A 25,656-nucleotide genomic window follows, 5' to 3' on the forward strand; every position below is an offset into this window, starting at 1 on the left:
CCTGCATACTGCCCTTTGATGTAAAAAAAAAAAAATCAATAAAAATACTAATGAAAAAGAATGAAACAGATAATTTATATAGAAAGAAGCATAAAAAAGCAAACTGCTGAATGGTATGCAAATATTACATAATATATAATTATTCCAACTGTATAAAAACTATAGGTTGTATTTCAGAAAACTTCTGGATTCACTCAAATGTTAATTATTGCCACAGTCAGTGGGGATATTATAAAAATAAGAAACAATTTTTTCACAAAACATTTGGATTTTTTTTACAAGTAGTTATTGGCACAGTCTTTTTAAAAATAAAACTGAAGTTTATATAAATGCACTGAAAAAGGCCTGACCTCAGGAGAGAGAATGGGGCCAGGAGTGGGGTCTTATTTTTGGCCTGTACTTTTCTATGCTGATTTGAAAACAAGGACTCACCTTGTCAAGGTTGTCATGAAATTAAAAAAAAAAAAATTGGGGGGGTTTGTTTTTTAAGCAGACAGGTAAGGAGGATACTGACCTATAAGAGCAGGGTTACCAGAAAACAGAGATTTCTAACTTGTCCGGAGGAAGTGGAGTCCTAGGGACGGGAGGGAAGCCAAGGGAGCAGGTAGGGAGGTGGCCAATGGAGACCAAGGTGAGACCATCACCCCAGGCAGCCGGCAGGTCTGCATCCCAAGAAGCTTGGTGGCAAAAGGCAGGCAGGAGCCTGGGTGGGGCAGTGGGCTAGACTTGAACATGGTTATGTCCTGAGGAGGATCAGTCAAGTCAATACACAGAGAGGGGAGAAGGGATGGAGCAAGGTTCTAGGTGAAACTCTCAAAGCAGCTCCAGAATGTGGCTCTGGGAAAGGACAGGGCCAAGGTTGACCCCAGGGTCTGTGGCCAGGGGAACAGAAATGGAGTGTTTGGGGTCCTGTCTACTCAAACCTGAGGGAAGAAGGCAGGAGACAGCTAATAATGCCAGGCATCCTGCTGTTTTTTTTGTTTTTTTTGGTATGTGGGCCTCTCACTGTTGTGGTCTCTCCCGTTGCAGAGCACAGGCTCCGGACGCGCAGGCTCAGCGGCCATGGCTCACGGGCCCAGCCGCTCCGTGGCATGTGGGATCTTCCCAGACCGGGGCAGGAACCTGTGTCCCCTGCATCGGCAGGCGGACTCTCAACCACTGCGCCACCAGGGAAGCCCCATCCTGCTGTTTTAACTCCATTATCTCATCGTTATCCATTATCTCATCATTATCTCATGGAAACGTGATTGTCATCATGGTTCCCGCTTTTAGAGGAAGAAACTGAGGATCAGAGAGTCTGACTCCTCCAAATTCCACTGCTAATGATCAAAATTCAAACCCAGTTGGTCTGACTGTTGAGGCTGGGTTCTTCTTATAGCCTATGCCACACTGTTTCACTCTGTCCACAAGGATTTCATAAGCGCTAAGAACTGTGGCTGCTTAATCATGCTTTATCTCATCTCCACTTCACAACACACCACTGAAGTAAACACTGTCGGTTCCAGTTTGGATAAGGAAATGAAGGTTAAGGGAGATTAAGTAACTTGCCCAGGGTCACAGTTGGTGGCAGAGCTGGGATTCCACCCACAGTCTCTCTGAATCTAAACCTGTATTCCTAACTACTACATCTACTGTCCTTACCCAGAGGTTCCTTGGTCTATTAGGGTGACAATAATCCCAGGATCTGTTGACCTTCAGAGACACATGGCTAGCCCCAGAGCTCTGGTCTTCCATTCAGGCTCCCAGTCTACTGCCTCCCTCATTGATCCAATCTTGAACTCTTATTGAGCAGCTGGGTACCGAGAATATAGTGACGACCAGATGCCAACCCTCCCCTCAAGAGATAGCCCTCACTCAAAGATGACAACAGTGAATGAAGCAGCCTCTAAGTTTTTATTAGCATGAGTTTTCAAACACAAGCATCCATATTAGTGTGGGGGGCGAGGGTGGGGGAAGAGAGAAGGACAGGGAGAAGGAATTCTGCCCTATTGGTAATAAAGCTCCAGGTTCATCCCATCATGGATTTCATCTGAAGTACAAGCGTTAAGGAATCCTCACTGTGGGCTCCATCCCCACCCCTCCCATCTGTCACAGTTGGGTCAGGGTGGCCACATTTTAGTTTGGATCATTTTAATTTGAAAAGAATCCAAACTTTTAAAAAAGTTCATGTTCCTTTTGCACAACAAACATGCCCGAGTCTCCCTCCACTCTGACCTCCCGTACCCAACTCAAGTGGAGCTCAGTAATAAATACTTTGACTGAAAAGTGTCAAAGTCTTACAAGCCAAGTCAAATCAAAACATTTCACCAACCACCCTCCTCCCCCAACAAAATAATTACACGGCTCCCATTTTCTAAATACTTAGCATGTGCCACATATTAAGTTAAACACATTATGTGCATAATCTCATATAGACTCCAGTACTGAACAAAGAGAACCAAGTCCGGGTATGGAGACCCTTCCTCAAGAAGTCAAAGGATACAGTCCCCCAGAGATACGTGGTCCTTAAAAATCGTGTACCTGCGGGATAAAAACTTTTCAGGAAAAAGCCTAAGGAGGCCCTTCAGCCTGGAGGCAAGCTGAGGAAGTTCTGTCTAAGCAAAGGGCTGGCTGCAGCCCTCCCCCAACCAAAAACTTCTGGCCTGCTCCTGTCCAGCCCCCAGCTCTACCCCTGTACTCACCACTTCTTCAATACGATCTTGTTCCAACGGGTGCCAGTTTGGGCTGCAATCAGTTTCTTAAGGTCCCCGATGGTGTCATCAGTACTGGGCGCAGAGGAATTAAGGAAAATGGAAGGGGGAGATAGAACGCGACGAGGACATTTCCAGTAGTGAATGCACTCTGCCAGGACCCCATTCCCACCCCTGCCCCCGGGTTTAACTAAAATCACCCTACAACATAGACTGAGTTGCCTGCCTCATTCATGTCAAGCACCCTCCGGAAGCCACCGCCTCTCGGCCGCCAGTGGATACTTGCATTTAACGCGGACCTTCTTCCCCAGACGGTCGTTGCAAACAACCTCGATCATCCTGGCTGGAGCTGCACAGGGCGGGGATAGAGGCAAAAGAATCAGGACTTCAGGATGGAGCTACACAGAGCGGGGACAGAAGCAAAAGAATCAGGACTTCAGGGGTCCCTCAGGCCCCAAGGCACCCGGTTTTTGAGACTTAATGTTCACGCCCCCCTCAATCCCCCAGAACGCAGTCTTCCTGGGCCCCAAGTCCCAGGACCTCGGACCCCACGGCGACCGCAGACCCCAGGCAGCCGCGCGTCCCACCCCCCCGGCCCGGCCCAGTCCCATTTCAGGTAGCCTGAAGGCCGAGCCTCGCCTCTCGCAGGCGGGCGGATCCTCGATGGCCGGGTCCCATCAACTTTCCGCTACTCCGGGCCTCTCCACCTGGCCACCTCACCTTGAATCTCCTGGCACCAGCAGACGCCACAACAAGCTCGCTCGAAGGCAGAGCCCCGACCAGCGCTGACGCTAAGAACCGGAAGCGGAAGTGCGCAGCCGAAAGCTCCTCCCTCCGCTCCTCCCAGTGCCCGTCAACACCGCGCGGAGTACGCCCCTCCGGGCCGGAAGTGGGCTTGCGGTTCCCAGGAGCAGCTTTGGGGTCCCGAGCCTGAGTAGAGGGACACATGTGGACGGACCGTGGAGACGAATGAGGGTCCGGGCGGGGGAGGGGCGTGGAGAGTCAGAGGTCATGAACCGGCGCCCAGCCGTTTGGATGCAGTTAGTTGAAGGCTTTTCGCTGTGCTGAGACGCCATCTGGTGTGGCATCTCGGTGGGCGGGGATGACCTCTCGTTCCTGAGCCTGACGGAGCCTCTAACTGCAACTTTAGGGCTTTGGGGAGCCTGGGTCAAGTCCTGCGGGCATCCCGTCCGCCCCCCTGCCTTCATTCAGGGCTGGGCCTCGGAAGCGTTTTGCTCACCCCTTCCCTCTGCTTATCTCGCCTGCCCCCAGGGACATCTTGGGTGCAGACTGCAGTCAATAAGTGAAGGAGCCTCCTGATCCTGGCCTGGATACCAGCACTTACCAGAATGGAGTTCACGTTGCACGCCTACCTGCAACTGCAAAATCTCCCAGGGCTGTATCTTCAAGGAAGGTCGCTCCCGCCCTACAGGGGGCACTGTGTACCAGTTCCCAACCTTGCCTTTCAGCGCCAAAGCAGCCCCTGAACTGGTCTGGTTCCCCAGAGCTGGTGGGACAGAGAACACCCCTCCCTAAGTCCAACCTGTCAATGGAACTGACTCTTGAACTGTTCCTTCTCAGCAGACAGGATTCTCCTAGTTTGGTGAGCCTAAAAGGATTCACTCTGAAAAGGGGCCACCACTTCTTTTTTTTTTAATTTTTATTTATTTATTTTTGGCTGCGTTGGGTCTTCGTTGCTGCGCGTGGGCTTTCTCTAGTTGCCCCGAGCAGGGGCTACTCTTCATTGCGGTGCGTGGGCTTCTCATTGTGGTGGCTCCTCTTCTTGCGGAGCACGGGGACTCTAGGTGCACGGGCTTCAGTAGTTGTGGCACATGGGCTCAGTAGTTGTGGCTCGCGGGCTCTAGAGCGCAGGCTCAGTAGTTGTGGCGCACAGGCTTAGCTGCTCCGCGGCGTGTCGGATCTTCCCGAACCAAGGCTCGAACCCGTGTCCCCTGCATTGGCAGGCAGATTCTCAACCACTGCGCCACCAGGGAAGCCGCGGGGCCACCACTTCTGATTCACCCAATCCGCCTTCTCAATCTAGGATATGAGATTAGGTGGAAGACATGAGATGCTTTCCTGGGGAAAGGGAGGATGCTCTGTGATCCTGTTGGGACTGTCCTGCCTTAGGGAACTGGCCCAAGGAGTCCCACCTCAAACACTAGACTCAGGGGCCTTCCTGCCTCAGGACTTTGATCCGTTATTTCTCTGACCCCTGCAGAATCCCTCTGAGTGGGCTTGAGCGGGCAGGGAATCTGAATGGAAAGCTTATTCAGATTGGAGACACAGGCTTTGGATCCAGACAGATGAGTCAAAACCCCTTAATATTAAGCTGTGTGATCTCAACTCTTCCCCTCTCTGATTCTCATCTTCCTCACCTATGAATGGGGAGAGCAATCCCCACCCTAGGATTGTAGTAAGAATCGGTCTTGGACCAGCCCCTGACAGTCCTCTTGCAGAAGAACAGATGGGGCAAGAGGGGGAGATGGGAAGGTCAAGGGTGAGCTTGAGGGGACTAATGTGCCCGAGAAAGTTTGGAAGGAACACATTTTTGCACTCACATAGAAATACTAGGACACACCAGATGTTGATGGTGTTTACCACTAGACGGTGGAATTGCTGTGTCTCATGTTCCTCTTTTTGGTGCTTTTGGTGTTTTCCCAGATTACCTACAATGAACATATGTTACTTTTGTAATCAGAAGAAAAAGTAAATGTTATTTTTTTAAAACAAGAAGTTCTATTTTTTCAATGTTTGATTCAAAGATAGCTAGGGAATTCCCTGGCGGTCCAGTGGTTAGGACTCTGCGCTCTCACTGCCGAGGGCCCGGGTTCAATCCGTGCCCAGGGAACTAAGATCCCAGAAGCTGTGTGGTGCAGCCAAAAAAAAAAACCCCAAATGTTTTTAAAAATTAAAAAAAAAAGGGGGAGCTAAGGCACAGGATGGTGATGCTGAGTTATGGGCTGGGGGAGATTGGAAAGGGGTGAGGAGTGCTGCTGAAAGGGGAGGAATATAAAGTCTGGGATTGTTGGGGGCTTGGGCTCCATGGGCAGTAGTGGGGATCTAGTCGGGGGCCGCCAGCCCCAACTGGGCTAAGGCATCCTGAGGAAGTGGAGGGGATGGGCAATGGGAAGTCCCAGGACTAGGCTGCCACTGCTGCACGGACTGCCTCCTCCAGAGCCAGGTGGGAGGGGGAAAGGCCTCAGGAGACAGGACACCTCACCTTAGAGACCTCTCTCCACATCCTGGTAAATATCATTCGGCGCTTCCCATGAAGGGCCTCAGTGCCTGCCCGTTGAGGGGCCAGGACAGTCCCATCCTCCCGTCTAGGCAGCCGAAGGACCTGCTATCAGAGCTGCTCTTGTGAGGAGGTAGATGCTTCCCAGGAGGGAGAGTTCTGGGTCAGAACTCAAGGAGCAAGCTGGGCAGGGCCCCTCTGCCCCTTGTTGCCTAGTTTCTGACCCAGAGGAAGGAGCTTATACTTTGGGATTCCCATCCCTCCACTCCTGTATGCTTGATGGGGAGAAGATGGTTCTTAGGAAACCCCTGTAACTGAGCTGGGGTCAGCGACACCTGCGTTCCGCTGAACTTAAAGGTTCACCAGAGGGGAAATAATCTTAGAGGTGGAGAGAGTTGCTCAGGAGGTCCCTTCTCCCAACATCTCAGCCTGTCAGCAGGCCTTGGAGATGCAGCAGTGTCCAAGGCCGACCTGCCACCCCAGAATTCAGTCTGATACAGGAGGAAGACAAGTAAAGAAGACAAGTGAAGAGGTCCTTGCAATACAGTGTGACACAGGTGCTGTGAAGGGGAAGCCCAAGGCGCTGGGAGCAGAGGAGTCATTGCCCCTGCGTGCTGGCATGGGCTTTCCGGAGGAAATCGGAGAGCACTGTGATAGAGGCCCACGCTCTGGCATCAGAAAAATCTGGGCTTGTGGCCCTGGCAAGCGACTTGACCTCTATGTGATTCTTTTGGTCTTTTCTCCCACAGTCGTAAAATGGTTGCCAGAGCATGAAGCATTTTTTTTCTGTGCTCTTGTTTGAGGAAAAATATGAAAGGGGTTGGATTTATTAATAAAACATTTGGAACTTTCTTGCACATGGTAAAAATTCAAGCAGTACAGAAGTATTATATACAGCAGCATAAAGTTTCCTCACCCTCCAGACCCCAGGCCCTCCGCAGGGACAATTACAGTTAAAAGTTTTCATTTCATCTCTGTGTCTTCAAACATGTGATACAGAGCCTCCCAAGAAAATGATGAAACCTCTCAGATGTCAATAACGCGTTTCAATGGAGATAGGGACTTTGTATTTTCAAGTAACATACAATATTTTAAGTTGTGTCAAAGGGCAGAAATGAATGACTTTGTTTTCATACAGGCCTTTATGTATAAAATGAAACACAACAAATATGTATATCCAACGAGATCAAACTATATACACTGTTCTCTACACCTTTTGCTTTTAAAAGAAAACAATACCCTAGCGATTGTTCCAAACAGCACAGAAAGACCTACCTCATTCTTTCTGACAATTTGAGATCCTAGAAGTGGAATTATTGGGCCCTACAGGGGCTGCAATCTGATATTGCCAAACTGTCTTCAAAGATTTTGCATCAATTCTGCCCCATCTGCAGTGGTTGAGAAGGTCTACTTCCTCACACCAAGGCTAGTGTGGGTATTTTCTGGCTTCCTCATCTTAATCTGATAGGTGAATACCACAGTGTTTTACTTTTTATTTATTTATGGATAAGTGAAAGCATACAGATTTTTAAGCTTTATTCAGATATAGTTGGTATACAAAATTGCACACATTTAACATATACTTTTTTTTTTTTTTTTGCGGTACGCGGGCCTCTCACTGCTGTGGCCTCTCTCGTTGCGGAGCACAGGCTCCGGACGCGTAGGCTCAGCGGCCATGGCTCACGCGCCCAGCCGCTCCGCGGCATGTGGGATCTTCCCGGACCGGGGCACGAACCCGCGTCCCCTGCATCGGCAGGCGGACTCTCAACCACTGCGCCACCAGGGAAGCCCTAACATATACATCTTAATGAGTTTGCTTTCTTTTGAGGGGGGGGCGCCGGGCTGCCCGTCATGCGGGATCTTAATCCCCCCACCAGAAAACGAACCTGCACCCCCTGCAATGGAAGCACAGAGTCTTAACCACTGGACCGCCAGGGAAGTCCCAGTTTGCATTTATTTCTAAAACAGTTTTCAACGTCTCCAATTTCTTCTCTGTGTGTGTATTAAAAACATGTATTGCCAGGGAATTTCCTGGCGGTCCAGTGGTTAGGACTCGGTGCTTTCACTGCCCTGGCCGGGTTCAATCTCTGGTCGAGGAACTAAGATCCTGCAAGCCGCACAGCGCGGCAAAAACAAAACCAAACCAAAACAAACAAAAAAAAACAACCCAAAACCATGTATTGCCATTATAGGCTCTTGGGAGTGTGATTTGGCAAAACCTATTCAGAATTAAACTTCACATGTCCTCTGACCCATCAACCCAACTCCTGGTTATTTATCCTATAGAAATAAAAACATAGGAGGTATATATTACATATGTATGTGTGTGTGTGTGTGTGTATATATATATATATATATACACACACACACACACATATGCATGTACATACATATATAAAGAGAATGTTTAGCGCCGATATTGCGGTGATAGAACTGGAAGCAACGTGAATACTCATCAATACGGGAATGTTTGAATAAATTTCACTGCCCTTATGAATTGCAACTTTAAAAGTGAGTAATATATTTAGAAAAAAAAGAGTGATATATATCTGGAGGGAGTGTCAGTTCAGGCTCTGTGGAGAACAATTTGGCGCCATCAATAAAAGCGAAAAATTCAACACGCCTTTTAACAAGCTATTTCACTTCTACAAATTTATTCTCGAACTCTCCACCTTGTCCTCCGCTCTTGGTTCCGCCCTCAATCCTTCCCTTTAGGGCTCGTGACCGCCGCAGCCACGCTTTCCCCCAGTCTCGTTCCCGCCCTTAACCCCGCCCCCGGGCCTCGTCACCGCTCTAGCCACGCCTTCAGGGCGTGGTCCTAGTTCCCCAGGCACGCCCCCCGAGTCTCGTTCCCGCCCTTAACCCCGCCCCCGGGTATCGTCATCGCCCTAGCCACGCCTTCCGGGCTTGGTCCTAGTCCCTAACCCCACCTTCGGTGCCGCGTTCAGATCCCGTGCTGGTCTGGCTCCAGGGCCCAACCACGTCCCCGCAAGAGGAAAGCCAGAACTCTGCCGGCTACCGGAAGCCACGACCACCTCCCTGCCGGCACCCTCACTTCCTGCCGTCTCTTAGGGGCTTCCAAGGCGAGTCAACGAGTCCCTTTCGCCGGAAGCGGAAGTGCGTGTCGGCGGGATCATGGCGACTTTTGCGGACTTGCCGGACTCTGTTCTGTTGGAGATCTTCTCTTACCTCCCGGTTCGGGACAGGATCCGCATCTCCAGGTGCGGCCCCGCCCCGCGCGAGGGAAGGGCCGGGCGGGGGGGGGTTGCACCAGGAGATGGACATCTGGTCCCCGCGGGGCCGGGACGTTCTAACGGCAGGTCCCCTTCCCCAGGGTCTGTCACCGCTGGAAGAGGCTGGTGGACGACCGGTGGCTGTGGCGACATGTCGACCTGACGCTCTACACGGTATGCGGGGCTGGCCGGGCAGGTCTGGGCCAAGGTCGGGCTGGCCCGACCTCGAGGACCACGCCTCCAACCCTGTGTTTCGAGCGAGGCTGTTCCGGGTGCATCCCGGCCGCGTCAGTTATTTGCTCCACTGTGACGTCCAGGCCTCAGTTTCCCCACCTCCAGAATGGGTGTTACCAAAGTCGTGCAGGGAAAGGGCTTATTGATGAGTTTTCATGGAGAAATCATTTTCCATAGTCAACTTATTTCCAGAATTAATCTCCTGAGTGGTGCAGGCAAACCATTTCCACTTTCTCCCATTTGCATTTTATTTTTTTCTTTTTATTATGAACTATTTCAAATATATGTAGAAATGTACAGAGGATAATATCTGAAACTATTTCCCCCCCTACCTAGATTTAACCTTTTTTAACCTTTGGCCTTATTTACTGCTGATCTTGTGAAACACACATACAAATGTTTATATATACACATATGCATACAACAGTTTTAGGTATATCTCTTGCACTTTTGAAACCCTCCTCAGAGGTAACCACTATCATAAAGTGGATTTGTATCCCTTCGCGTTTTTATTTACTTCTTATGTGTGTGCCCGTAAGCAATACACAGTATTGTTAACGTATTTCTAAAATTTAGATAATGCTGCTCTACTCTTTAGATAGTTAAATGCTGTTTTACTTGTATAACCAGCTTTATTCACACATCGCTTTTGAGATTTACTCTAATCAGCACTTGTAAATCTAATTCATTCCTTTTAACTGCTGTTAAATGAATATACCGCAAATTGTTTATCTATTTTCCTGTTGACAGATGGTTAGGTTATTTCCAACTTTCTACTGTTATGAACAGCCTTATAAGGCAGTGTCTCAGACTTCACTGTGCATACGAATCACCTATGGGGATCTTGTTAAAATGCAGATTCTGATTCAGTGGCCTGGAGTGGGGGCCCCAGATTCCAAATTTCTAATAACTTTCAAGGTGTTACTGATGCTGTTGCTTCTTGTTCCACAAGAATGTCCTTGTGTCTGTCTTCTTGCATCCAGGTACCAGTTACTCTGAAACCTAGAAGTACAATTTCTGAGAGGTAGGATCCTTTATATTTTCTCACTTTCAGTTCTTCATCTGCAATTCCAAAATCAGAAAGCCAGAAAAGTGAAAAGGTTTTTTGTAAGCTTGGCACAAACTCATTTGGTGGCAACACCTGATGTGAACTGGTGTGAGGCTATTAATGTCCTTTTCCTTATCCCACTTGGAATAAAAGTCATGTTATACTGAAAAATATTAATCTGATAACAAGGTGCTGCCCTTGACCCTTCTGATGGTATCATATATGGTATTTGTACCACATTAATTCTGAATTCTGAAACCCATCTGTCTTCAGGAGTTTTGGATAAGGAATTGTGGCCTTGTATAGAAATTATTTTTATTGAAATCACCTTTAAAAATGGTTATTTTTTCTGTACTAAAAAACTAACACATTACATAATAATGTAGTTCTTAGTTATTTTTTCTGCCATTTTATTATGAGAAATTTCAAACATATATAAAAGTTGAAAGAATAGTACAGAGAGCACGAAGTTGCCCACTATTAGTATTTAACTACATTTGTTTTATCCCCTGTTGACCGATCCATCCATCCCTCTTTCCATCCATCAATCCATTTTATTTTTTAAATACACTTCAAAATAAGTTGCAGACAAGAGTCCACTTCATCCCTAAATGCTTTAGCGTACGTAATAGAGATTAACTAGAACATTTGTTTTGCATTTCTCTTTTTGAGGTTTAATTTTTAAAAATCACACAAGTCATGAATAATTCTTGTAAAAATGTTGAAGTAGTATAACTATGTGTGGTGATGGATGTTAACTAGACTTATGTGGTGATCATTTCACAAGATATACAAATATCGAACCATTGTGTGTACACCTGAAACTAATATAATATGTCAATTATATCTAAAAACAAAAAACCATTGAAGTATTGCCACAGATGAAGCTAAGAGCCTTTGACAGTCATCCCCTGGTATCTTCAACCCTTACCCAGAGTAACCACTATTATAAGTGTGGAATATTTCCTTCTATCCCATCTTCTATGCCTTTATATCCTTGGGCCTGTATAAGGGAAGGAAAGTAAAGTGGTTACAAGAGCAAGATAGGCCTTTGGAGTCAGGCTGTGTTGAATCATAGCTGTACTCTTGCAAGAACAAGATTCTGGCCACTGCATTTTTCCAGAGGTACCTGCTACACAACCAGGTACTGTGTGAGCTTTCTAGTTCAGTGCTCATCACTGCACCTGGCAAACAGTAGGTACTCAATACAAGTTAGCCATTATGGTTGGAATAATTGTACCCATATAAAATATATAGTATTGTTTCTTTTTTCTTTAACCTTTAAAGTATCATTTTGCCACTCTTTCCTGCATGTTTTGAGGAGTTACCAGGGTTCATATCTCTGGATCTACTTTGTTCTTAGTTACTACCTACATGGCTGTTATCTTATCAGTGGACATTTGGTTTTTGCTGTTAAAACCACGATGTCAGAAACTAATGTTTCTGTAGGGTAAATTCCACAAAAGAGGTCTTACTAGGTCAGGCAGTATGTGCATTTAAACAAACTGAAAAATTAGTTTAAAAAAATAATAAGGGGGGCGGTGCAAAAAAAGATATACACAGGATTCAAAAGGTACAAAATAATAAAAATTGGAAAGTAAGGTCTCCCTACTTCTGTCACCCAGGTCACCTTGTTCTTTCCCAGAGAAGCAGCAGATGCTCCCCACCCCCTTTTTTTTTGTGGGATCTTAGTTCCCTGACCAGGGATCAAACCCGGGCCCTCGGCAGTGAAAGTGCGGAGTCCTAACCACTGGACCGCCAGGGAATTCCTGCTCCCATATTCTTAAAAACAAAACAGGTGCCAGTGGGTGTCCACATTTTACATTTCAGTAAAACTCACCAGATCGCATTCCAAAGTATCCAGACCAAGTGCCACCAGCAGGACCTGAGAACTGCTTCTCCACATCCTGGCCAGTGTTTGATATTATGAAACTTAAAGGATTTTCTAATTTTGTCCTTTTACAAGTAAAAGGGATTCAACCTCTGGCTCCGTGGGCATTTAAAATTTTGCCAACGGTCGCTTCTACTTGTGTGAGTTCCCTTTTAGTGGGCAATGTTTCTAGTGAGTCCCTTTCCCTCGGCCCAAACTTGCAGGTCCAAATTTTATCAGGAAGATTTGATTCCTCTGTCAAGAGTAGTCAACAGGGAGAAGGGATAAATTAGGAGTTTGGGATTAAAATATACACACTACTGTATATAAAATAGATAACCAACAAGGACCTATAGTATAGCACAGGGAACTATACTAAAAATCTTGTAATAACCTAAAATGGAAGACAATGTAAAAAATATATATATATATATATATTCTGAATCACTTTGCTGTACACTGAAACTAACCCAAGATAGTAAATCAACTATATTTCAATGAAAAATTTTAAAAAAGAATTTAGGAATAAAAGGATTAGGGATACCAAGAACCCAACAGAAAAGGTGTAACTGAGAGGCAGCAAAATATCCTCTTGCCTGGTCGTGGATTTTGCTAATAAAAAAGTCATATTTACAAAAAAAAAACCTCGTCAACAGATTTTATGGTATGCAGTTTCTTTTTAATTTTATTTATTTATGGTTGCGTTGGGTCTTCGTTGTAGTTGTGGAGAGCGGGGGCTACTCTTCGTTGCAGTGTGCGGGCTTCTCACTGCAGTGGCTTCTCTTGTTGCAGAGCACGGGCTCTAGGCACGCAGGCTTCAGTAGTTGTGGCATGCAGGCTCAGTGTGGCTTGTGGGCTCTAGAGTGTAGGCTCAGTAGTTGTGGCGCACGGGCTTAGTTGCTCTGCGGCATGTGGGATCTTCCCGGACCAGGGCTCGAACCCTTGTCCCCTGCATTGGCAGGCGGATTCTTAACCACTGCGCCACCAGGGAAGTCCCTACAATTTCTTTTTTCTGTCCTTTTTTTTTTTTGAAGCTAAAATGTACATATAATGAAATGCACAGGGTACCAGTTAGTTATAGTTCGTTTGTTTGTTTTCTACTAATTTCCCAGGGTTAATTTTTGCAGCTTTCACTATTACCAAGCTGTGATTTTTATTTTTTTCTTTTAACCTAGATCTGATTTACCCTGGGCAGTTTTAGCCTTTTTCAGTTTTATTTTATGTTGTTTATTTCTATGAGGAGGTAGTCATTAAGAAAGGGATAAAAATATTGCCAGGTGGATTTACTTTCTTGCTTACTGCAGAAGATAACTCTCGCTAGAGACAGATCTGTTATGGTCTCTTACCGCCATTGCTTTTGTTCCAACCTAGAGGTCAACACAGATTAAATCATCCTGTTGCTCCTGGGGAGGTATCTGGTGGCGTGAGGCTGGTGAGGGAAGGACAGAATTCCCAGGGAACATCAGAGCCCCAGCTGGGGACTGCCTGTCTCCAGGCAGGTGGGGGCCTTGGAAGATGCCCCACATCTCTCCCCCAGTCACAGCCCGCCCCCCACACCCCGTTTCTGGTTCTTACAGATGCGGCCTAAAGTCATGTGGCACCTCCTTCGCCGGTACATGGCATCCCGGCTCCATTCCCTGCGGATGGGCGGCTACCTGTTCTCGGGCTCTCAGGCTCCCCAGCTGTCCCCCGCCCTGATGAGGGCCCTGGGCCAGAAGTGCCCCAACCTCAAGCGCCTCTGCCTGCACGTGGCCAACCTGAGCATGGTGCCCATCACCAGCCTCCCCTGCACCCTGAGGACCCTGGAGCTGCACAGCTGTGAGATCTCCATGGCCTGGCTCCTCAAGGAGCAGGACCCCACCGTGCTGCCCCTGCTCGAGTGCATCGTGCTGGACCGTGTCCCCGCCTTCCGCGACGAGCACCTGCAGGGCCTGACGCGCTTCCGCGCGCTGCGCTCGCTGGTGCTGGGCGGCACCTACCGGGTGACCGAGACCGGGCTGGATATGGGCCTGCAGGAGCTGAGCTACCTGCAGAGGCTGGAGGTGCTGGGCTGCACCCTCTCGGCCGACAGCACCCTCCTGGCCATCAGCCGCCACCTCCGAGATGTGCGGAAGATCCGGCTGACCGTGCGGGGCCTCTCGGCCCCTGGCCTGTCGGTCCTGGAGGGCATGCCGGCCCTGGAGAGTCTGTGCCTGCTGGGGCCGCTCATCACCCCAGAAATGCCTTCCCCGCATGAAATCCTCTCCTCCTGCCTCACCATGCCCAAGCTCAGGGTCCTTGAGCTGCAGGGGCTGGGCTGGGAGGGTCAGGAGGCAGAGAGGATCCTGTCTAAGGGGCTACCCCACTGTATGGTCATTGTCAGGGCCTGCCCCAAAGAGTCCATGGACTGGTGGATGTGACTACACCAGCCGAGCCTGAGACCCCTCTCAGCTTTTATTAATGAGTCCCAGACCCTCTGAGCAGCACCTTACCATGGGCAGGTAATCCGGCTGGAGAGCTATGAAGGCCACAGGTAGAAAGAACCTAAGCCTTGGCTCCTCCAGATCATTAGAATCATGGTTTGCCAGCTGTGTGGCCTCTGTGACATCAGCCAGCCTCTCGGAGGCCCTGTCCTCACCTCCAGAAATGAGGAAGACCATAGCTACCTCTCGGTTATGTTGCAAAGCCTTACTCTTTACCAGCCCTGAGGCCCGAGAAGGTCCTGGATGAAGAGCCATTCTCAGGAACAGGACAGATGTGGAAGGGTGGGTTAGGAGTTAGGGAGACCTGAGGGGTCAAGGCCCCTTAGGAAGCCTGGAAGGGCTGTCAACGCATGTGCACCAGCACACTGACACATCATTGACACGCCGACACACCACTGACACGCCGACACACCACTGATAGTCCTACATGCACGCAGGAGACACGGAGAGAAGGGCAGATACAACTCATGCTTTGATGTTCGAAATGTTAATAAAGTTTCTAAGTTGTCCTTTCAGTATTTTGTATTCTGTATTTTCCAAGTTTTGCGCAATATATATTATTTTGCTATTAAAGAAAGATAATCACGTTTTTCAAAAAAGCATTTGGTTTATTCATTCAACAAATGTGCCTTCAGCCTCCGCTCTCTTGCAAGCATGGTTCTAGGCACTGGGACCACAGCAGTGAACAAAACAGACAAGGAAGAAGACAGGATGATGAACAGGTGAACACACGCATGGAACGGTTTCAGAGACTCTGAGACAATAAACCAGGGCCACATGATGGGGGCACACGTGTTTGGTTGAGTGGGCAGGGTGGGCCTCTCTGAGCCCAGAGCTGAGAGGTGAGGAACCAGCGCCGGGAAGCGCTGGGGAAGACAGAAAAGGCAAAGACTTGAGATGGGAGTGAGCTTGGCAATTTCCGGGGATGGGAAGAAGGTCCAAGTGGCCGAGGGAACGGGGGGTGAGCAATCAAGAGTGAAGTCAGAGATGATGGGGAGAGGTTAGAAGGGCCTCACAGGTGGCTTTGGTTTTAGGGGTTCAAAAGGTAGCAACTCCTTTTCCTGCCCTTTGAGTCTGAACCACTTGAAAGATGCAGGTGGCAGACTGATAGTGATCCTAAGTAACTTGGGATCACTGCCCATGAAATGAGCGTTATTTTTTTTTTGAAGTATAGTTGATTTACAATGTTGTGTTAATTTCTGCTGTACAGCAAAGTGACTCGTGACTCAGTTATACATATGTATATACTTTTTTTTTTTTTTTTGGGCCACGCCGCACGGCATGCAGGATCTTAGTTCCCCAGCCAGGGATCAAACCCGTGCCCCCTGCAGTGGAAGCGTGGAGTGTCAACCACTGGACCTCCAGGGAAGTCCCTGTCATCTGTTTTAAAATGTACCTGGACAATAGTGCAGCCTTGGGACAGGGTCCTGGTACACCCCCCTCAAGGGATATACATAACAATATCTTCAAGTTGTTTTGCAGATACTGAAACCTCCACCAGGTGGGAGAAGTTAACTAACGGTATGGTGCCCACAAGCATTTAGACCCCAGAACGGTTAGAACCAGAAGGTTAATGATGCTGACTCCCACCTACCTCACAACCAACAAATCAGAAGAATGTCCACGAGCTGATCACGCCCTCCTCTTTGAACCATTACTATAAAACTCCTCACTACCCCACTCCAGGTCGGGACACACAGTTTTGAGGACATTAGTCTGCTGTGGCCCCCTTTGCCTGGCAAAGCGAAAAAGCTATTTTTTTTCTAATTCACCCCCACCAAAATAAAAATAAAACAAAACAGAATGTACCTGGAACTTGTTTTAATCACGTATAGTAAGGTGATAGACGTGGAGACAGCGGTTGTATGGCATTAGCATAACTGACACCATCTTGGGCCCTGTTCCTCCTGTCCTTCCACTGACCCTATGTAAGACTGTACTGTACAGTAAATGACTTCTCTGTCGTCAAGGGCTTTGTAGTTAATACTGTTTCATAATCATTAGGTTCAGGTGGCCTCTATGCTCTGTTAGGCCCCAAACAATGATGAAAACTTTCACTGCTGATGTATTCCTGGCACCCATGAGACTAGTTACCCATTTAAAAATCTTGACTTAGGAACGCACATCCTGTTTCCAAGCACCTTCCCCCACCCCCTAGGTTAACTATAAATTGTCCAAATGGCCCCTCGGGGGTGTGGAGTGAGGCTGTGAATGCTTCCGGATCGCTGTCCAATTGATCCCACCCTGTGAGTAAGTTACCCTCTAATAAACGGATCCATTGATTATATGGAGCTGCCTGCCTTGTTTTTCGGTCTCAAGATGCTTTCTTATTTCGGTGGTCTCTTCATTCTCTCCATCCTCCAACAACTGTCCTTTAAAGAAGGGCTTATTACTACAATTCCCAAGAGCAGGGGCATGCCATGCCAAGAACGGCCACACGGGGGCGCACCAGGACTGGTCAGCAAGAGTGAGGGAAAAGCATGGGCCAGAGCCTCTGTTATAGTTTTTGCTGGAAGGAATGGGAGAGGCAGGGGAGGCCAGCAGAGCAAGCTAAGAATTGGATGGTTTAAATAATTTCAGTGGGGGACTTCCCTGGTGGTCCAGTGGTTAAGAATCCGCCTTCCAATGCAGGGGACGTGGGTTTGATCCCTGGTCGGGGAACTAAGATCCCACATGCCGTGGGATCACAACTGAGCCAGCAGGCTGAAACTAGGGAGAGAAGACCATGTGCCACAACAAAAGATCCCGCATGCTGCAAGAAAGATCCTGCGTGCTGCAACTAAGACCCAATGCAGCCAACAATTAAATCAATATATATATAAATAAATAAATATGTTTTTAAAGGCATTTAAATAAATAAATAAATAATTTCAGTGGGTTCTAGGCTCTAGGGGTGGTCCCTAGTTGCATGCTACATGGTCCTGGGATGATTTAGGGCAGAGGGAATATTGGTTTAGGGTCCCAGGGTTAGATAAAGGAGGTGATCGGATTGGCTGGTTTGCATATGAGAAGCGGGCTCCCAGGCATGTGGTTTGCTATCTCTAGGAACTAGCTAACCCTGGGAGGGGCGGTCTTTCCCCAGGTTTGCAAGACCTAAGATGTCAAAGCATCATAAAATGTAGAAAATAAAAAACATGATTAATACACCCTCCCATGGGAATTCCCTGGCTGTCCAGTGGTTAGGATCTGAGCTCTCACTGCCAAGGGTCCAGGGTTCAATCCCTGGTCGGGGAACTAAAATCCCACAAGCCACGCAGCGTGACCAAAAAATAACCCCCCAAAACAAAACAAACAAAAAATACACCATCCCATGAAGGTAAGGTATCATTTATCAAGTGCTTGCTTATTGCATGTCAGGTACTGTGCTCAGTCCTTCATGTACAGACTCCTATCAGCAGCCCAGTGAGAAAGGCACAGAGGAGGAAACTGAGGCACAGAGAAGTTAAGTTGCCCAAAGCCACACAGCTAATGACGTAGCAAAACTTGAGTAATCTTACTCCATGATCTTAACCATTATGTGAATTTGCTTTGTTGACATGGAACATTATGTGAAAGGATGGCCCAGTAACTGTGCCCCATTAGACAAAAAAATTTTTTTCGTTTATTGAGGCATAATTAATGTATAACAAACCACATGTTTAAGTAATTTGATGACTTTTGACATGTGTGCACTCATAAAACCACCACTACAATCAAAATAACAAACATTTCCATCACCCCCAAAAGTTTCCTTGTGGCCCCTCATAACCCTCCCTCCGTTCTTGTCCCCAGGACCACTGATCTGTCACTATAGATTATTTTGCTTTTCCTAGAATATTATATAAATGGAATCATATAGTGTGTTATTTTCTCTGTGTGTATGGGAGGGGTCTTGTTTCTTTCACCCAGCGTAATAATTTTGAGATTTATCCAGACAGTTGCAGGGATCAAAAATTTGTTCCCAGGAATTCCCGGGCAGTCTAGTGGTTAGGACTCCATGCTTCCACTGTAGGGCGCCCCTGTTTGATCCCTGGTGGTGGGGGGAACTAAGATCCCGCATGCCCTTCAGCGTGACCAAAAAAATAAAACCCAAAAAACTTAAGAAAAAAATTTGTTCCTGAGTAGTATTCCATCATACGGCTAGAGACAATTTGTTATCCATTCACTGATGGATGGTTATTTGCGTTTAAACATATAATTCTTGAGAAGAAATGAACACAACATTGTAAATCAACTATACTTTAGTTAAAAAAGTAAAGTATAAAATAAGCCTTGGGACTTCCCTGGTGGTCCAGTGGTTAAGACTCCGCAGTCCCAATGCAGGGGGCCCGCATTCGATCCCTGGTCAGGGAACTAAAGATCTCACGTGCTACAACTAAAGATCCCGCATGCTGCAACTAAGACCCAGTGCAGCCAAATAAATAAATAATTTTTTTAAAAAGAGCCTTAAAAAACATATAATTTCTGGTTAACAAGAAATTTTCCTGATGTTGAAAATAATACCTGCTTGTAAATAATTTTAACATTACAGAAATTGAATCTATTTCTAATCTCTGGCCCGGGAGGGAATCATTGTAAGTTTGGCTTATCGTCTTCTAAAATTTTCTTTGTCTTGTTGACTGAAAAAAAAATGCACAGTGTGAGAGTTGTGAGTTAAGTTTTATTAGGGACAAAATGAGGACTATAGCCCAGGAGACAGCCTCTCAGATAGCTCTGAGGAACTGCTCCCAAGAGGTGGGGGAGGAGGTCAGTATACGTATGACTTTAATGAAGGGGGATACATGCAACCAAGCACACATTTGGTAGAAGGTCGCTGCTAGTCGCAAGGGGCAGATGTCTCCGTTAATAATTTTAGTGCTTTTCTAAATATGAGAAGATGGAAGAAACTAGACTGATAAAATCTTCTGAAAAATCTAACTATCGGAAGACCTGTTCTGCCAGTTTTTCCCAGAGCACAGAGTGCCTCATTCCTGATCTCCACCCTGAACTTCTTGCAGGGTGAGATGAAGGTCAGCCACTGCAGTGGCTAGTGACTTCATTCCTGTAGAACCAGAAGGCAAGTGACAATTTTTAGTTGGCAGTCTATTATTGTGACTTTGGACAAAAAAAAAACGTGGGCATCTCTTCATTTCCCTCCTGAGTTTGAGACCAGTCACAGGAATCAGCAATGAAAACATCAGCTTCATGGCCCATAAAAGCAGGACTGAAACACGTGGCTCCACTATGCAGCCTGGTGGGTTTTCTGATATTTCACCCCTAAATTTGCCAGACCTACTCGGGCATGGCAGAGCTGGTCAACCACAAGGCTCCTGTAGATGCTTACTGCATGGCCCCAGCCTGATCAAAATACCCTCTGTCTGGGGCCCAGAAGACTCCAAAAGGCAGAGAGAAAGGGTGTGAACCGTTCAGACTCAGCTCCTTCTTCCAAACCCACTATTCAGATAAAGTGTGTGCACGTGTATGTGCAGAGAGGGATCAGAACTGTTGCTTCAGCTGAAATTCCCCCCACTCGGACCCAGGGAGCCAGAGGAATGGAGTTTCTGCCCTAACTCAGACTAAAGTGATGCATACCTGTTTAAAAATTTTTTTTTGATTTTTTAAAAATAAATTTATTTATTTACATATTTTTGGCTGTGTTGGGTCTTCGTTGCTTGCACGCTGGCTTTCTCTAGTTGCGGTGAGCGGGGGCTAGTCTTTGTTGCGGTGCGCAGGCTTCTCATTGCGGTGGCTTCTGTCGTTGCGGAGCACGGGCTCTAGGCGCGCGGGCTTCAGTAGTTGTGGCACATGGGCTCAGTAGTTGTGGCTTGAGGGCTTAGTTGCTCCACGGCATGGGGAATCTTCCCGGACCAGGGATCGAACCCATGACCCCTGCATTAGCAGGCGGATTCTTAACCACTGCGCCACCAGGGAAGTCCCCATACCTGTTTTGCGTCTATCTCAGCCTATCGACAAGGATGCTATCAGCTAGGGATGCCTGGAGCACTCACCTGGGCCCAGACTAAATGCAGCGAGCCTCCACAGACATTTCCCCAACCTGAGCCACTGCTATGTGGCTGGACTGGCCCTTATGGTTTCTTATTATGATTGTGATGAAATAAATTTATTTTAAGGCTGGACAAGAAAAAATTAAACATAGATTCTCTCTCTGCCCATTTGGGCCACTACCTCCTCTCCTTCGTGTACAACGTGCTTCTGCATTATACATTAACCAGACCTCCTCAGAAGACACAAGAATACCTGCCCGATTGCAAAGAGCAATTTTCTCCTGGCACCAGCAAGGTAACTCCTTGGGAGATAACATTCCTTTCTTAATCTTGTAAAAGGTCACAATGACTAACTATTCGCCTTGTACGTGCAGATCTGTACTGTGTGAACTCTCAGCATGTCACTTTGAAGTATAACCTTTTTCTCAAAAAAATGTACATAACTGTGCTTTGACCTGTAGCTGGTGGAAAAGTCCTCAGAGCTTTCTGAAAGACTGTCTCCCAGGTTATAATCCTCAGGTTGGCTAGAATAAAATTCTCTATTTCTTTATTAGATTGGCTACTAATTTTTTTTTCACTGAGAATTTCAAGAAGCACCTCAGCAACAATCGACAGGGAACTTGAAAAAACAAGGTTTATTAGTCACAGGTCCTAAAGGGTACGAGGGCATGCCTAAGGTCTCAAATAGAAGGAGATAGGAAGCACAGACCTGGGTTCTGTCTTTCTTGGGGTGGAGGGTGGGGTGACAAGTATTTTAAGGTTTCATTCTGTATTGGTGAATTTAAAACATAAGAGCAGGAACTAGGGGGCAGGAAGAGAAAAATGCGATCACTTAAACAATCAGTTATCTAGGTTGCCCAGGGATCGCTAAAAGAGGACCTTCGTGGATGGGGCAGCCTTGTTTCTATCTGGTTGTTTAGCTAGTAACTGTGTTATGCAACTGGTAATAGATTTATCTGAAACGGATATCTTTGAAATAGATGCCTCAGCAATCAAAAGCTAATGTCAGCCATGTACACTGCACCTCCTTAAATGCAAAGATATCCCTGAGCTTCTTGGGGAGAAACTCCCCCAACAAAAGAAGAGCCTTTTTCTGCCTAACTCGTTAAGATGCTTGCAGATCTCGTCGGAGTGTTCTCCCTCTTGCAATAACCATTTTGAATAAAGTCTCCTCTTACCAATGTCCAGAATTATTTTTATTTGACAATACAGAACAAACAAACAAAAATCCTCATTTTTAAAAGTATCTATATATTTCTTTTATTATTTGGTTGTGCTAGGTCTTAGTTGTGGCAGGCGGGCTCCTTAGTTGTGGCATGTGAACTCTTAGTTGCAGCATGCATGTGGGACCTAATTCTCTGACCAGGGATTGAACCTGGGCCCCCTGCATTGGGATTGCAGAGTCTTAACCACTGCACCACCAGGGAAGTCCCTCAGAGTCATTCTTGACTCCTTGCCCCCAAACTACACAACAAATCCATCAGCAGACAGTCATTGGCTCTGCCTTATTTCTAGCATCAGAGCACTGTCCCACTCCTTCCATCCTCCCCTGCCACCTTTGTCCAGACATCTTCATCTGTCATCAGGATTATTTCCTTAACTTTCTAATTGTCCTCCCCAATTCTATATTTGCTTCCATGGAGTCACACACAAGACAGAGATCTTTTAAAAATATACATCAGATAATGTAGCTCAAAACCCTTCAGGGGCTCCCCACCGCACTCAGAGTAAAACCCAAAATTCTTACAGTTGCCCAGATGGCCTCATATGATCTGACTCTGTTACTTCTCTGATTTTATCTCCTGCTGGTCTCCAACCTTCACAATTCACTTCAACCATTTTAGGTATTGAGCTTCTGTTGTTGGTCAAAGAGGCGAAACTTTTCCTGCCTCAGGACGTTTGCACTTGCTGTTCATTCTTCCTCCAGAAATTCTCACAGTCCCCAAATTCCTTCAGCCTGATTGCTGGGGGTAATGTGGAAATACTGTGTCTAGATAACTCTGGGCCTTAGTTTTCCCATTTGCCAAACCGTCGCTCTTCCCCGCTACAAGCCCAAGCACTAAACACTGTTAGAACCCAAAGGTATAGTGGTAAGGAAAAATGCTTTTTTTAAAAAAATCTTTTTTCTCTTTTTTTGTTTTTTTTCTCTTTTTGTTTATTCTTTTCTTTTCTTTTTTTAATTTTAAAATTTTTATTATTTTTATTATTCTTATTTATTTTTTTACTCAGATGGCATTCTCTCCCTTTCACTCTCCCAAAGGAAGAGAAGAGCGATCATCAATGGCTAATGGCAGCTGCAGAAGCAACACCAATAACCAGCTTCATGCTCAGGACAGAACACCACACCTCCTCCTCGTGGTTTCAGGTGCTCTAACATTCAGAGAAACTTCTCTAGAAACGACCTATAGAAATGATCCCTGAAAGTACAGTCTTGAAAAATGCTTTCTTAAAATGAGAACTTTCCAATACGGAAAGGGAAGTTTTATGGTTGATTTCAAAAGTAGCCAGTTGAGATAGAATCTAATACCCTTGATTCCCAGCAGATGGCAGCACATCACCAAATTTGCCATGTAAATTATTCACTATAACTTCTTGGGACTTCCCTGGTGGCACACTGGTTAAGAATCCGCCTGCCAGTGCAGGGGACACAGATTCCAGTCCTGGTCCGGAAAGATCCCACATGCCGCGGAGCAACTAAGCCCACGCACCACAACTACTGAGCCTGTGCTCTAGAGCCTGTGAGCCACAACTACTGAGCCTGTGTGCCACAACTATTGAAGCCCGTGTGCCTGGAGCCCATGCTCCGCAACGAGAAGCCACTGCAATGAGAAGCCTGCCCACTGCAAAGAAGAGTAGCCCCTGCTCTCCGCAACTAGAGAAAGCCTGTGAGCAGCAATGAAGACCCAACGCAGCCAAAAATAAATAAATTTATTTGAAAAATATTATAACTTCGTAACACAGGAATTAAGAGAAGCTGCTAACATTTGTATTCCTCTTCACCCTTCATAAGGGGAAAAATGAAAGGAATTCGTATTTGTTGAATATCCACTTTATCAGCAGGATACTCTGACTTACACCTATGATTTAAACCAGAGCACATCCCTCATCTCTCAGAACTCCCCAAAAATAGTCAAATGGGAAATGAAACGAAAATTTAGATGTATGTATGTACAGTGTCTAGGAGTTAACCTAATAGAAAGATACAACCCACTGAAGAAGAAAAATTTAAACTTTAACACCCTAAAGAAGAAACAGGGTAAACAGAGGATGATCCCTTTGTGGACAGATACCTTCCTAAACCTGGTGTTCTGTTGTATAAGGGTCTCGGAATGGTAGAGAAAAGGAGCAAGAAAAGCCTGTATTGGATATCCTGAGGACTGGCCAACTAGAAGCGAGGCCCCGCCCAAGCCCCGCCCTCACACCTGAAACCCTCCCCCAGCTCAGACCCTGAGCCTGGAGCCCGGCTTAGCCCCGCCCACCAGATCCTGTACTTACGCCCAGCCTCGCCTTCTAGGATTGGTCTTCAGCCCCGGTCACGCCCTCAGGCCTTATCTCTGCCCAGGCCACGCCCTCCAAGAATCTTTCTCCTCTCTAGCTCCGTCCACTTACCTTGGTAAGTGGCGCCAGGCTGGAGCGATTTCAGGAACATGGCCGCCTCTCTGGCTTCTTTAGGCTCCTCCCTAGGGCCACGCCCCTTTCCAGCTCACAAAACCGGAAGCGAAGTGGGAATCCGCGCCTGCAGCCTCAGCGGGCGTAAAGGTCACTCAGCAGAGGTATGGACTGCCGGGTTGGGGGGTGGGTCAGGGTCACCGGGTAGGTTCAGTCCTGCCCCAGTAGTGCTTTTTTCCCGACCCACTGGGTGGAGGAAGAGCTGAAGTGGAATTACGTTCAGGTGACGCTGGGCCTTTATTTTCTCATCTTTCAAACTGTTGTCCACCCTCCCGTCCACAAGCACAAGGCAGATGTTATAACCCAAAGGTATGGTGGGATGAGAAAATGCTTCTTTAAATGAGAACTTTCAAAACGACATGGGCATGGATGATGGCAAACTACCTGCACACACCCTAATCTTGTCAGCAACCCCACCCTTGAACTATTGCTGTAAAACTCCTCATCAAAAAAACCCCCAAAACCAAAAAAACAACAAAAAAAAACTCCTCATCAAATCCTCCTGGGTCGGGACACATAGTTTTTCAAGGCAGGAACCCGCTGTGTCCCCCTTTGCCTGGCAAAGCAGTAAAGCTATCCTTTTCTACTTCACCAAAACTCTGTCTCTGAGGTTCGATTCGGCACCAGTGTACAAAGAAGCAGAGCTTTCGGCATTGATTGCCTCACCACCAGCCAATCAGAAGAATGTCCACGAGCTGATCACGCCCTCCTCTTTGAACCATTACTATAAAGCTCCTCACTACCTGATCTCAGATGGCCTCCGCCTGCAGCGGCTTGAAGCAGGATTTTTGGTTCCCTGGCCAGAGATTGAAGTCAGGCTGTGGCAGTGAGAGCACTGAATCCTAGCCACTAGACCAATGGCCAGTGATAAGGCCCTGGCCCATCAGCTTTGTAGAAATAAATTTCCACAAAGAGACAAAGAGTAGTGAAAGAAATAAAGTGTTTATTAGGAGGAAAAAGAGTACGTGTGGATAGATACACGGGCGGACTCGGAGAGTCGTGCCCTCATGGTAGTTTGAATCACGTATACGGGGCATTTCTTCTGAGTTTCCTTTGGCCAATCATCTTGCTTTGCCTGGTTCTGAGTCCGTATTTGGTTTGTCTTAGGGCCCTCCCATGTGTGCGAGGGCATCTCTTAGCTGAGATGGATTCCAGTGAAGAGGCCTATGGATAGGTTGACATCACTCCCTTTTTGACCTCCAAGGAGACTTTCTGCTCATGTACAGTCGGGAAGGTCTCCTTGACCTTG

The 25,656-nt window shown here is 46.9% G+C and overlaps 2 protein-coding genes and 1 non-coding gene across 5 annotated transcripts; 1 reads left to right on the forward strand and 2 right to left on the reverse strand.

The window, feature by feature from the left end:
• Positions 1–1,874: 1,874 nt before the first annotated feature.
• On the reverse strand, positions 1,875–3,558 carry UBL5 (ubiquitin like 5). 2 transcript variants are annotated; one of them, XM_030879608.2, is made up of 5 exons: positions 3,411–3,558; positions 2,973–3,039; positions 2,682–2,765; positions 2,483–2,520; positions 1,875–2,029 (listed from the first exon to the last, which is right to left on the reverse strand). In XM_030879608.2, the coding sequence occupies exons 2-5, from the start codon at positions 3,026–3,028 to the stop codon at positions 1,986–1,988; spliced, it is 222 nt and encodes a 73-aa protein (XP_030735468.1). In that variant the 5' UTR covers positions 3,029–3,039; positions 3,411–3,558; the 3' UTR covers positions 1,875–1,985. The 2 variants fall into 2 exon arrangements, with proteins under 2 accessions (XP_030735468.1, XP_030735466.1); XM_030879606.2 differs by having other exon boundaries at positions 2,973–3,088; positions 3,411–3,525.
• Positions 3,559–8,835: 5,277 nt separating this feature from the next.
• On the forward strand, positions 8,836–15,923 carry FBXL12 (F-box and leucine rich repeat protein 12). 2 transcript variants are annotated; one of them, XM_030879603.2, is made up of 3 exons: positions 8,836–9,149; positions 9,263–9,335; positions 13,891–15,923. In XM_030879603.2, the coding sequence occupies exons 1-3, from the start codon at positions 9,064–9,066 to the stop codon at positions 14,710–14,712; spliced, it is 981 nt and encodes a 326-aa protein (XP_030735463.1). In that variant the 5' UTR covers positions 8,836–9,063; the 3' UTR covers positions 14,713–15,923. The 2 variants fall into 2 exon arrangements, with proteins under 2 accessions (XP_030735463.1, XP_069901424.1); XM_070045323.1 differs by lacking the exon at positions 8,836–9,149 and adding an exon at positions 10,379–10,419 and having other exon boundaries at positions 9,315–9,335.
• Positions 15,924–22,961: 7,038 nt separating this feature from the next.
• LOC115865569 (small nucleolar RNA U3) lies at positions 22,962–23,171 on the reverse strand. Its single transcript, XR_004044352.1, has one exon. It is a non-coding gene; the product is annotated as a small nucleolar RNA U3 (small nucleolar RNA).
• Between the last annotated feature and the right edge of the window lie 2,485 nt (positions 23,172–25,656).

Source organism: Globicephala melas, chromosome 3 (genome assembly GCF_963455315.2).
Source record: "Globicephala melas chromosome 3, mGloMel1.2, whole genome shotgun sequence".
Taxonomy (NCBI): Eukaryota; Metazoa; Chordata; class Mammalia; order Artiodactyla; family Delphinidae; genus Globicephala; species Globicephala melas.